General features: G+C 46.3%; 2 protein-coding genes across 2 annotated transcripts in view; one reads left to right on the forward strand and one right to left on the reverse strand.

The window, feature by feature from the left end:
• Positions 1-4,265, reverse strand: part of LOC137355871 (solute carrier family 22 member 6-A-like) — a 30,000-nt gene extending 25,735 nt beyond the window's left edge. Inside the window, exons 1-2 of the mRNA XM_068021477.1 lie at positions 3,823-4,265; positions 2,302-2,405 (exon numbers count right to left, since the gene is read on the reverse strand). Coding sequence (XP_067877578.1) covers positions 2,302-2,405; positions 3,823-4,224 — 506 coding nt within the window. The 5' untranslated portion in view covers positions 4,225-4,265. The remainder of the gene's footprint in view (positions 1-2,301; positions 2,406-3,822) is intronic.
• tm7sf2 (transmembrane 7 superfamily member 2) overlaps positions 1-13,121 on the forward strand; it is a 558,775-nt gene that overhangs the window by 441,645 nt on the left and 104,009 nt on the right. The window lies entirely within an intron of this gene.

The raw sequence follows: 13,121 nt of genomic DNA on the forward strand, positions 1-13,121 counted from the left end.
GGAGGGGCAGAAAGAGAGATGCCGTGATAGGGAGGGAAGGGGTATGCCGTGGCTGAGAGGAGAGAGTGAGGTGGGCCGCGATCTGGTGGTGGGGGGGGGTAGAAAGGTAGGCTGTGATGTAGGGTGGGTCTGGGAGAGGATATGCCGTGATTGGAACCAGGGGAGACAGATCACGATCAGAAGGCAGAGAGAGTGGCAATCGGGAGGTCTGTAAGGGTGGGGGACAGAGGGTAAGGCTGGCAACAGAGCTGAATGAGGCTTCTAAAGCTGGCCCACAAGGAATGCAGAAACAGGCATTTCTCTTGTGGAGCCTGCTGTTTCCGCTTCCCTTTCACTGCTGGGTTTCTCGACCGCTGGGAAACCGTGCAGCAATAGTCAATTTTAAATCAATTTATTTATGTTAATTAAGTGCTCCACCTCAGTACTTGGATGCCCCAGTATCCTAACCCATAAAAAATATGACATGGGCTTGCACAAAATGCTGCAGAGTCATTCCCCAAATTAAATGTTTTAACCCCCATCCCCAACCCTCTTCCACCTATCGTGCCTAGTGTGTTTCAAAGGTATAGTGTTTAACAGTCACAATATTGCACTCAAACAACCAGCCACTCCCTCACAGGATATGAAAATAATTTGGAAAACTCCTCCCAGATTGAGATTTCGCATGACACAACCTTTTGGAGCAGGGGACCGGATGCACATAACCCCAACATGGAGTTAGCTGGATATGACTAAAATCCAGAAGTCCCCCAGGCCTGAGTCAATGCGCCCTGTTATGAAAACCCTATATGCCAAAGGGGAAATATTAATTTCATCGGTTGGAACCTTACATTAGACTTTTAACGGGAAAATCTTACAAGTAACTTTTTTTTAAAACTGGCAGCCAAGACGGCCACTGCATTTTACATTTGAAACACCAACAGATCAAACTGGAGACGACAAGTCTCATCCAGCCTAGCCAGAAAAATGGGGTGCTATCAGTGATTAAATTACCTAGAATGGCTTTATCAACGATTGTCAAAGCCGTCTACACTCATTGACTTTGAAAGAGCCAACTCCCTCCAAGTGTGACTGGACATCTTGAGGTGTGGCACGTTGAATCTCAGAGAAGATTCCATAAAACCCTAATCAAAAAAAAGGGGGCTTGATAGAGTCATGTGACTGCCTGCGCAGCTCTGGAGAGACTGTAAGCTTTGTCACACAGACAGCAGAGAGGAGTAACTGAAAAGCCATCAATGAAGCAGGTCGGTCTCTCTCCCCAGTAATTAGCAAGAGAAGATCCAGCTGCAACTAGGAACCTCCTCAAGCCTACAGGCTGCCACAGCCAGCAACCAGGATGAGAATTAACTCCCTCCTCTGCCTCCAGGAGCCCTGAGCAAAGCAGGCCCACCACCATGCACATGGCCCAGTGAGAACTTCAGGAATACAGTTTCAGCTGAGGACCATTAGACTCAAAACTATATTTAAATTCCATTTATTCTGGACTTTAATCCAACCACCAAATCTGTTTTCCCACTGTAATCTATTTGTCTGTTTGTGTCACTCTTGTGTGAATTTGTAGTGTATTTATAGTATTTTAAACAGGTTAGAGTGTTAAGAGTAATAAACTTACATCTTTCTTATTTAAACTCAAGAAAACCTGCCTGATTGGTTCTTTTTCAATTACGTTAGAAGAACAGGAGCAAGCAGTCACTGAGGTGATAATTCAACCACTGTGTTAAAAAAGGATAAATCCGGTTGTGATCAAACCAGAGAAGGGGCGAAAGGGGAGCCTGAGAACTCCTCCTCACCTGGCCATAACACCCTATATTCAAACCCCCTTCCATTAAAATCCAGACCACCATTGAACAAATGATCCAAGTTCAGGTGTGCCGCAAAAATCACTTCCCCCTTACCCACAATGAAAAAGACTCTGTACCTCAATTGCCCAGTTGCTCTTCAGGGCCTGGTCTTCTCCCATGCATCTTTTTCTGAAGTCCAGCCTGGTCTATTACCATCTGCAATCCTATATTTCTCAAGGTAAAAGTAATTTCAGCCTCTTTAAACTTCCTTGGCATGGAAACTGCTTTCTGATTGGTGCAGGAATACTGCTCCCTGATTGCTTTAAATGCCCCAATCGGGAAGCACCTTTTCCAATGCTCAATGCCTATTTTGATCTGTTCGGCGAGCAATTAGGAAAGAGCAGTACGGGGACCATTCGAAGAAGGTCATGGGCTGAGTCTTTGACCCCGCTGGCAGATTACATTCATCAAGGAATTGACAAAGCTCTCCATTTTCAGGTTTCTATCCCGCTGTTCTTACCTGTCAGAAAGCCTTCCCAGTATGATAGATCCTGCCAACACACCAGCCATGTAGATAGACTGTGTCATCTGTCTCAGAGACTTACTGCTGCACACTAGATCCCACTGTCAAAAAAAGAATGGAACGGACACAGTTAGTGAAGGATTTAACAACATTGCTAGCAGGAGATGCTCTTAATGCAGGTTGTAAACTGAGGAGAGTTAGGATCATTTTAACCTAACCTGCACACTTTCAGGATTGGGTCATTCATTTGTTTATATCCCGCCTGATTTTACTTCAATGAAGAACTGAGTGATCAACCCTCTTCTGCCCTCTTAAGGTCAACAGACAGAAAAGACATTTGTTCCACACCGGGGCTCTAGTGCAGTACTGAAGGAATGCTGATCTGTCAGCAGAGAGCTGCCTTAATGTCCTGGCCAATATTCCTTACTCAACCAATCACAGCTAAAAACAGATTAACTAGTTAGTGAGCACCCTGTCTGTGGGACATTGCTGCCGCCTTTGCTTACAGAGCAGCGACCACTACACAGGGTCAGTACTTTGAGAGGTTTCGATGCACCGGCGATCACATTCATTGATCTGCGATCTCAGTATAGGTCACATTTGGGGGGAGTGGGTCATAAGATTAAGGCTGCAGTGTTGTAACTCTTTGTTTGAGTGGTGCGTGCCATTGGCTTTACCCTTTAATTGTAATGTTTGCTTCGGCTTTGAAAGCCAACAGTCTATTGGACCATAGTGAGAGCTGTAGCTAATCCTGATCATGCCCCAACTGATGTCTGGCTGCACAGCAGACATCGCTGTCAAGTAAGCAGAAGTGAGAAACCAAACTAATTTTCCCCCAGACCTTATCCGGGGACCAAGTGTAGCACCACTTCTGCAATATCACCTTGGAGGCAAATTTCGTAGAATCTTAGAGCACAAAAGGAGACCATTCGGCCCATCGTGTCTGTACTGGCTCTCTGAAAGAGCTATCCAATTAGTCTCACTAACCGCCCCCCTGAATCCTGCTCTTTACCCATAGCTCTGCAATTCTTTTTCTTTTTCAAGTATTTATCCAATTGCCTTTGCAAGTTACTGTTGAATCTGCTGCCACTGCTCTTTCAGGCAGTTCATTCCAGATCATAAATCACTGAGTAAAAACAATTCTCCCCGTCTCCTCCCTGGCCTCTTTGCGAATTATCTTAAACCTCTGGTTATCGACCCACCTGCCAGTGGAAACAGTTTCTCCTTATCTGCTCAATCAAAACGCCTCATAATTTTGAACATCTCTGTTAAACTTCCCTTTAACCTTCCTTGCAATGAGGAGAACAACCTCAGCTTCTCCAGTCTCTCCGTCTAACTGAAGTCTCATCCCTGGTTAAATCTCCTTTGCACCCTCTCCAAAACACATTTTTCCTAAAGTGTGGTGCCCAGAACTGGCCGCACTGCTCTGATTTATTCCAGTAAATAAACAATCACTTTAAAATTTCCTTCATTTACAAGATTGGACAGAAATTCTGCATTTAGTGAAATAGATCGTACCTCTGTCACAATTGTAGCTTTAAACATGGAGCTGTCATATGTCCATCCATGACTGCACACCTGTGTGTTGTATTCAGTCCTATTCTGCTGTGTCTCGTTGAGATCCAGAAGGTGCCACTGAGGTGAGGAATACGTTAGGCATTGCTCCAGCTGCCGATTCTTGTCCAGAGGAATGAAAACCTGGAGAAACTTCTCTGCCTGAAACTTGCCTGTAATGTTGACGTATCTCGTCCCATTCGTTTCCAAATAGATTTGACAGTGATGATTGGGTACAACAGCCACAAAGTTCTGAAGTAGGTTGTGACTGGCCAGAAATATAATTGGGAGCACCAGCAATAAAGTGTGGATGATTTGGAATTTTCCCACACTTCCGACCTTCTCCAGGATATCGGAAAAGCTCATGGTTGCGTATTACAGATGGGAGAGACGTTGACCTGCAGAAAGGCTGTCACTGAGAGATCATGGTACTGATGGAGAAACTGAGTCTTTAGCTTTAATGGAGCATTAGTAGATTTAAGTAATGTTTAATCTGGTGATAACAGATTTACTTTTATACTCTAAATTGCTGAACTTGGCTATATTAACAATGTTTGTTTTTGCAGAAAGAAGTTGAGGACTTGGTGGAAAGGCTGTGGTTGGTGGAGATGCAGGTAATGACTTGGGCGAGTTGTCAGACAGAAGTAAAGATATTTAGTACCCCTTTCATTTATTTGAAATAACAGAGTCATTTCAGTGCAAAATTGGGCCCATTTTAACTGCCCCCCACCTGAAGGAAACTGCTTGGGGGCGGGAGACGGAAGTTAAAATAATGCAAATCACTTAACCCTGCCAGTCCCGCTTCCTTCCTGCCCTGTCCTCATCTTAATCCACAGCCAAACAGGAAGGAATTGGGGTCCTGTTTAAAGAAACTGATCAGGTCCAATAATCTTATCAGGACATGATCTGCAATATCAATAAGCGACCTGAGCTGGAGGGTGGGGGTAGGTGGGCACTGTTGGCTCCCTGTGAGGCAGAACTGGACGGGAGCCAGATCCTTGTCCAGAAGAGGCCCCACAGATAAGTTTAAAATTCATTTTCCCATGGGCCAGCAGTGTCTGGAGTGCTCCGTGGGGCCTCCCAAGGAAGTTTGGGCTACCCTTGAGCCAGACTACACCCCTCCCCTTAATTGTAACAGGACCAAACCTCTGCCCCTCCTCCTGATCTCCAGCCTTCCTCCCACCTCCATGCCCCCCGATCGCCATTCTCGCCCCAGCCCTACATCTCCCAACCTCACCCTGCCCCCCAACCCCACTGACCGCAACCCTAGAGCTAATGTTGTCTTCCAAGTGCTGTGAACTGATCCCACATGTCCATGACTGTGGCCTCCTATCACTAGTCTTCCATCCCTGCTGACCAGGCTGTCAGTTTGGCTGGCTGCTGACCCAAGAATATCTGAACGGGGTCCTGCCGTCCACATCCCCGGCCTTGCTGAGTTCCTCAGCCGATTGCTTGCTCGCCCGTACCCTCCCCAGCTTCCCGTTAATGTTGAGGCCATTATCTCAATACCTTCCCTCTGCCTTGTACATCTCCCACTCAATTGTATAGGCCTGGGCACTTGGCAGGGTTGTCTGGGATTTGGCCCTCCCTTCGGATTGTGAGCAGAGGGAGATAAAAACGGAGACAGAAACATGCTGACACCCATGTGGGGAAGTGTAGTGTGTTCATTAGTTTGCATTATTACGCACAGACAAGTTGTACTGATAGAATTAAGTGAATCCCTATGCTCTGTATGTTTGCCCACTACAAAACAAAGTGTCTTAACAATTCATAGCCAGACTTTTCTCACCAAGCGTTTTGTTAGGCCCACTTTTGAAAAGATTGAAGAATTACAAATACATAAAAGACACAATGGGTTGGATTTTACCAAGCCCATGCCATCGGGCTCCGAAGTGGGGGTGGGGGGGTGTCGGAAGATGGCACGCCACGGAGCTCGACGCCAAGAGGGCCCAGCCCGATCCTCCCAGCGGCGGTGAGGCTTCAAGGCTGTCCCTTGCCGCCGGGTGACGGGACCTCAATTTCAATATTTAAATTAATGAGATGAATAAATTTAAATGAAATTACCTTGAATCTTCCGAGCCCGCTGTGATCCTTGGTGTGGCGCCTGGCACTCCTGCGTCTTCAATTCCCTGTGTGGGGAAAGTGGGCGTGACACTGGTGGGGAGGGGGAGGAGTTAGGATTTCCAGTGAGGGGGGGAGAGCAGGGCGGGGAGATTATGTCAAATTAACGTAATGATTGTAGGAGAGGGTGGGAAGGGTTAACTTTGTGCTCTCTGGGTGGTGGGGGGATGGGGGGAGTTCAAATTTAAAAGGTAACTGTAGGGGGGAAAGGGCAAATAGTTAATGTAATTGTTATTGGCGGGGTGGGAAAGGAGCGTTGAAATTTTATTTGATAAATTCTGTGGTGGGGGGGGTGGTGGTGTATCTTTAAAAATTTAAATATGCCGGAAGGGCTGGCTGCCCTTTAAAGATGGCGCCAGCGCCTGCACACACCTGATGCCATTGCTGGCGTTGGACAGTCCCACCCCCTCCACGTGATTGGCGGGGTGTGCCACTCTGGGCATTTAAATGAGCCACCGTACGGGAGATCGCAGCGGCTCTAAGGTATGCGGCCCGCCATTTTGTGAGCTCGCCGCCGAAAGCTCTTAAAATCCAGCCCCACATTTCAGTTCCTGTGCCCAGGCAGACGCATCGTTACAATCACCCGACTCCTATAACCAAATACCGGGTGGCATGAGTCACATCAGAGGTGTGGGATTCACTTGCTTATCGAAATGACTGACACCACTGGACCTGAGACGGCAGAACCAGAACTTGTAGCAGAAGAGTTTTTGATGAAAGTGGTTGAGGTTGCTGAAACTGTGCTGGAAGTGGAGGGAGAAGTGTTTTTTGTTGTGGCACTGCGTTAAACTTGGCTGTGACCGCTCCCCACCACCCCAACTCCCCCCCCCACCACCCTGCCCCTCCCACCACCCCCAAACTGTGGAACTCCTCGCCTCCCACAGTAAAGCCAGCTTCTGATAATTCAATATAGTGTTTTGTACCACAAAGACTGTAAAACATGTTATCATTTGAATTAAGCAATGAAAATAGCACAGTAAAGGGGTCATGTAGAACTAAACGTAATTATTGTATAACTTGGTGGTGAAGTTCTACTCACCTGCAGCAACTCTGGATGTAAGATCTTCAAAGTCCCCGAAAAGCCAGCATTAGAAAGTATTTTCAACAATTCAATACGTGAGATCACCAGTCGAACCAGCTGAATTCGGAGTAGATTCTCCAAAGACAGCTGGCAAACGCGCTTCCTGGTGAGGCACTGGGCCAGCTTCAGTCCCCAATTACAATTTCAGCTTCAGATGCCAAAATTGGCACCAGTATTTCAGGGGCAGGAAGGGGGTTAAGAAGCAAAAAAGGGGTTTCATGCTCGTAATCCTTATCTGGTAACTCCCTTTTGCAGAGAGTGGGGGTAAAAACAGGAGTGGGTGTGGCTTCACAATGGTGTGCAGGGGATTCAATAATATAACCACCCATGGAGTCACTTCTCAACACATGCCAGCGGCTTCAGGAGAGAAAATGGGAATGTTTAAAAGTGAAGGGTTGATACCACAATTGGGTATTGTGGGTATTGGGTATATCCCAATAACTGCTTGGTGGGAGGTTTCAATCCCAAAATTCGTCCAGTTATGCGCACCCCACCGCCCCCCTCCTCTGAGTAACTCGTAATAGGACTGTTAAATGGAATGAAGTATAACAGACAGGCAATACTTATTAAAGGCAAATGGAGCAGAAATGAAACCAGCCATGTGGTCCTGAAGGCTTCAATTCAGCTCAATATGAAAATCATCCCGGGGCAACACAAATAAGGACTGAAATGGGGATTAAACCATGGAAACAGGAATGTTTTGATCTTTAATATGATCCTTCGCTCAAGAAAAACAAGGTAACGCTTTGCATAACAAACTGAAATAGCCCCAATACAGCTAGAACAACCTGAAACAAAACCCACAATGCTGGAAATGCACAGCAGTTCTGACAAAACACTGTCTGTAACCTCGGCGTCCTATTTGCCCCTGAGCTGAGCTTCCAATCCCATATCCTTTCCATCACCAAGACTGTCTACTTCCACCTCTGTAACATTGCCTGTCTCTGCCACTGCCTCGGCAAATCTGCTGCTGAAGCCCTCATCCATGTCTTTGTTACCTCCAGACTCAGTCAGTCCAGTGCTCTCCTGGCTGGTCTCCCATCTTCCACCCTCAGTAATCTTGAGCTGATCTTCTGCCCGTATCCTAATTCACACAAAGTCCCATTAACAATCACCCTGTGCTTGCTGACCTCCATTGGCTTCCAGACCAGCAATACTTCCATTTTAAAATTCTCGCCCTTCTCTTCAAGTCCATCCATGGCCTTGCTGTCTGTCTTGTAGGGTCTAATATTTTGCACGATAAATGCCCTCCAAAAATGTGAATGTGATGGACAACATGATGTAGAACCCAGTAAGTATTCTCAATAATGTCCTGCAGAATGAACATTAACCGCTTTAAACCTTAAATTGCTTTGAATTGGTCAAAGTATCCCAGCTTTGTTTTAGCATTTATAGCCTGAGAAGTGAATGCAGAGCAAGGAGAAAAATGGATGAGTAAAGACATTTTGGGATTTAGACAGTGAGTGGTAAACACCCAGGTCATGAGAAGACCCACACCAAGATAAAGGGAGCAGTTGCTAAGATACAGCATACAAGGCCAATTGGCTTAAGGACTTTCCAGGACCAAAACCAAAGCTCGTAGCACAGAGGTGAAGTGCAAAATTACAGAAGCAGGGTAAACACCTAAATTTGTGGCCTCAGTCAACATACACCGACACTGTTGTGCACAAGTGCAGCCCAAGGTAGCCGAATAGCATAAAAGTCACGGAGCTCAAGATGTGGTCTACTCAATCTCTCTTCATAGGACAACCCTCTCATTTCAGGAATCAATCTAATGAACCTTCATTGCAGCTCCTCTAAGGCAAGCAAACCCATCCTTTGATAAAGAGACCTAAGCGATACACCGTACTCCTTATAACTGCAGCAAGACTTCCTTTCCCTTAGATTATCAACCCTTTTGCAATGAAGACTAACATAGCATTGCTTTCCTTATTGTTTCCTGTACCTGTTCAAGAAGCGTTTAAAAGAAGAAAATTGGAAAGCTGTGGTTGTGCTCTGACAAGAAGAGCAGATTATGAAACTAAAAAAACAATTAGAATTAGAGAGCAATCACAGGCAGAGCCTGGAAACCCAATTGGACCAGAACACCCAAATGGAGAAGCCAAAGAAAGTATGACCTTAGCCAGGTTAGGAGGTTACCTTCAACTCACAAGAAAATTAACATGCAAAGAAGAGCAGGAGGATTTTGAATTTCTGTAGGAAGTCAACTTAGAGGAGTTAAGCAGTGCCTTGAGTAGATTCCTGGGGGGCTGACATAGTGCTGGAGACACGACAGACCCAGATACATACTGTCAGAAGGAAATGCAGGAGCTGGAGGAAAGCTTAAAGCAAAAGAAAGGCATGCTGCATGCCATAACCGCTAACCCCACTTACCCACAAGAGAGCGAGAGCAGTAATTCTTCCTGGGAAGGAGGTAAGCTCGACAGGACTAGCAGAGGCTGTTAGCAAGTACTAGCACAACCGAGACAGGGAGCTGGAGAACCAGGATCCAGAACCCTTTGGCATGCACTAAACTCCCCAAACAGTGATGAGACCTACACAAGTAGCATGGGGTAGGTTTTGACGTGGGCTTCTCTAACATTCCCTTGTCATCCTGGTGCGAAAGTGTGTGTCAACGTGTGGATGTTTGTTGCCCTGCAGATATTTGACAGAGCTAATAAGCAGTTTAACGCTCCGTAGTAAAAACAGAAAATGCTGGAACTACTTAGCATCTACAGAGAGAGAAACAGAGTTAATGTTTCAGGTCATCATGCTCTCTCCACAGATGCAGGACTGGCCTGCTGAGTACTTCCAGCATTTTCAGGTTTTTTGTTTACAGATTTCCAGTAAGTGCAGTGTTTTGCTTTTGTAACCCTCTGCAGTCTTGTCTTTGATGATTGAAAGTATTTTAAGCATTTTAATCAATGTCTTTTCTATAAACATATCGGGTTAAAAATTGGTTTGCCCGCTTTTGTGGCGTAGGTGTCGTGATTCGCGATCTTTGACACCAGTTCCATTGGAGGTGGGTAATGTCAGGAAACCTGGCAGCTTCATCCAGGCAAGGACATGGTGGATTCTGGAGGTATCCACCACCAGGCTCCCGATCCGCCCCCACCCCCCAACCACCTCCAGCAATAGGCCTCAGATCCAACACCCTGGTCTTCGAACACCAATCCTCCGCCATCTCCCACTCCCCCTGCCTGAGGTGTTTGATTCTCCCAGCAGCACCCTCCCCACTCCCCCAATTGCAACCCCTGGACTCCGAACTCCGATCCTCCCCCTGAGCCATTTGATCCCCCCTTCAGGCCACTGATTTCCCCCTACTATGAGGCCTCTGAAATCTGCCCCCCACTCTGGCCCCCAACCTTCCACCTCCGGGATCGGCAGTTGATCCGATCGACTCCCCTCCTCCTTCCTTCCTCCAATTGACCCCCCCGCACCTCCTCCACTTGATCAACTGTCCACTGATCAAACCCCCCCCACCCCCGACACGACCCTCTTCCAATTGAGAGCACTTGTCCAGAAGGCCCTGATTTTCTTTTTTATGGAATAATATTGCTACATTTCACTCTTTCAAATGACTGCAACCACTCAGTTGTGTGGGCAAAGCACAAGAGATGGCAAAGTAGTTTACGGGAGGCCATTTAATTTAAAAGATGCAATACACAACTTTTACTGAAGGAATCAGACAGTTGCCACTCAGGAATGCACCTAGGGTTCATGGCGTTACTGGCCCGGAGCGTGTCAGGTCAGGCTTAAAACATGCCATTGGACCCTGGATTTTGAGTATTTTTGAGGCCTGGAATGTGGGCCTACAACACATGGCATGGGCTGCGAGGGCAGAACGAAGAAGACAAGTACCATGTATAGGTGTCAGCCGTGGTTCAATGGATAGCCTCTGTGTCAGACGGTTATTGTTTTAAGTGCCACTCCAGAGACTTCAGCATAAAAATCTAGACTGACACTTCGGGCGAGTACTGAGGGAGTGCTGCGCTGTCAGAGGTGCTGTCTTTCAAATGAGACGTTAAACCGATGCCACGTCTGCCCCCTCAATTGGTCATAAAGGATCCCATGGCACGATTACAAAGAAGAGTATGGGAGTTCTCCCAAGTATCCTGGGCCAATATTTATCGTTCAATCAACATCACACAAAGCTGACTATCTGGGTCATTATCACATTGCTGTTTGTGGGAGCTTGCTGTGCACAAATTGGCTGCTGCATTTCCTACATTACAACAGTGATTGAAGTGAATTGGCACAACTTTTTATTTATTCATCCACAGAATGTGGGCGTCACTGGCAAGGCCAGCATTCATTGTCCATTCCTGTACAATTGAGCAGCTTGCTAGGCCCTTTCGGAGGGCAGTTAAGATTCAACCATATTCCTGTGGACCTGGAGTCACATAGATTAGCAACAGCTTGTAAACTTCAAGATTTCCTCGAACACTCATTCCCAGGCCCATCAGGGGGAAACAGGAAAGAGGGGCCAACTTTTTCCAGCCAGTTGAACCCCGTGAATGTTGAAGGGTACACCAGCCTAATGGTCATGTTACTAGACTAGTAATCCAGAAGTCTGGGTCCTGGTAATCCAGAGGCCTGGACTAAGGATCTAGTAAGATAATCTACAGCAAAACGTCCCAAGCAAGAGAAAATATCTTCTAATTTAACTTACAATTTGCCTAAGAGCACTTAGCCTCAAACTGGCCCCATGTTTGGGTACAGTAGCATAGTGATTGTCTTACTGGACTAGTAATCCAGAGGCCTGGACCAATGATCCAGCAACATGATTTCAAATCCCAGTATGGCAGCTAAATTTAAATTTCGTTAATTAAATAAATTTGGAATAAAATGCTTGTATCAGTGATGGTGACCATGAAACTACCTGAATGTCGTAAAAAACCCATCTGATTCACTAATGTCCTTCAGGAAAGGAAATCTGCTGTCCTTACCAAGTCTGCCCTTTATGTGACGCAATGTGGTTGACTCTTAACTGCCTCCTGAAATGACCTAGCAAGTCCCCACTCAGTTTTATCAAAACCACTATGGCCTTCACCGCGTGACTGCGACAGTTCAAGAAGGCGTCTCACCATCTTCCCAAGAAGGACGGACAGTAAATGCTGGCCTTACCAGCAATGCCCACATCTGTGAATAAAAGAATGAGCTTGATCCAAATTGAATTTACCAGATCAACCAGTGTCTTTTTCCAGTGAAAGGCTGGGGCCATTGGAATGTTGGCAGATAAATGTGCGTTCAGGTCTTTAAACTAAAGAAATATATGCAGTGCTTCCCTTGTCCAGCAAAAAGCAAAGGTGACAATTGGCTTTTTCTGTTGATAGCTGTAGAGGCAAAGATGTTTTATACATGCTTAGGAGGGATGTGGTGTGTTGCATGTGCGGGTGCCTGTGTGTGCAAGTAACATAGTCTTCAATACTACAGCAGGCTTCTTAAGCAATCAGTCTCAGTTTCTGTTCCCCATGCTGGCTGACAATGTAAATGGTTCCCTCTCTTCAGGCACTGTCTCCCTCCCTTTCAAAATCACCATTATCAATCCTTTCTTCAAAATATCCATTCTTGCAAGCTAACGGCCCAATTCCAATCATTCTTTCCTCTCCAAAATCACCTAGCTCTATCTATCCGCTGTGTCTCTCAACAATTCCACTGTGTTGCTTGTCCAACATCATGTCTAGGAGAAGCCCCTTCTGCCTCTTTGCCACTTAATTTTGCCACCCTCTTGATATGTTTCAGAGCTGCATCAACCTTGTTGTTCAGGATAAGCCAACGAGCAGACTCTGGGGGCCACCTATGAGAAGGACCAGGATAATCAGGATTGACCCTTCAACAACAGATCACCAGATAATTACGGATGCAGAAGGACAGTCAGTCATCAGTTTGTCTATACCTTCAAGCGTAGAGGGGGGAAATAATTGAGAAAATGGGATGCAGCAGACTGGAGGACCCAATTGCTCCCTCAAAGAACGGTAGGCCATCTGTTTATATTTACAAGCCTCTACTTACAACATTCCCTATCTGTGGGTGGAGGCCGTGCTTCTTCAGGGGAGAGGATTGGGGTCAGAGTTTCTTT

The sequence above is a fragment of the Heterodontus francisci genome, chromosome 44 (assembly GCF_036365525.1).
Source record: "Heterodontus francisci isolate sHetFra1 chromosome 44, sHetFra1.hap1, whole genome shotgun sequence".
NCBI lineage: Eukaryota > Metazoa > Chordata > Chondrichthyes > Heterodontiformes > Heterodontidae > Heterodontus > Heterodontus francisci.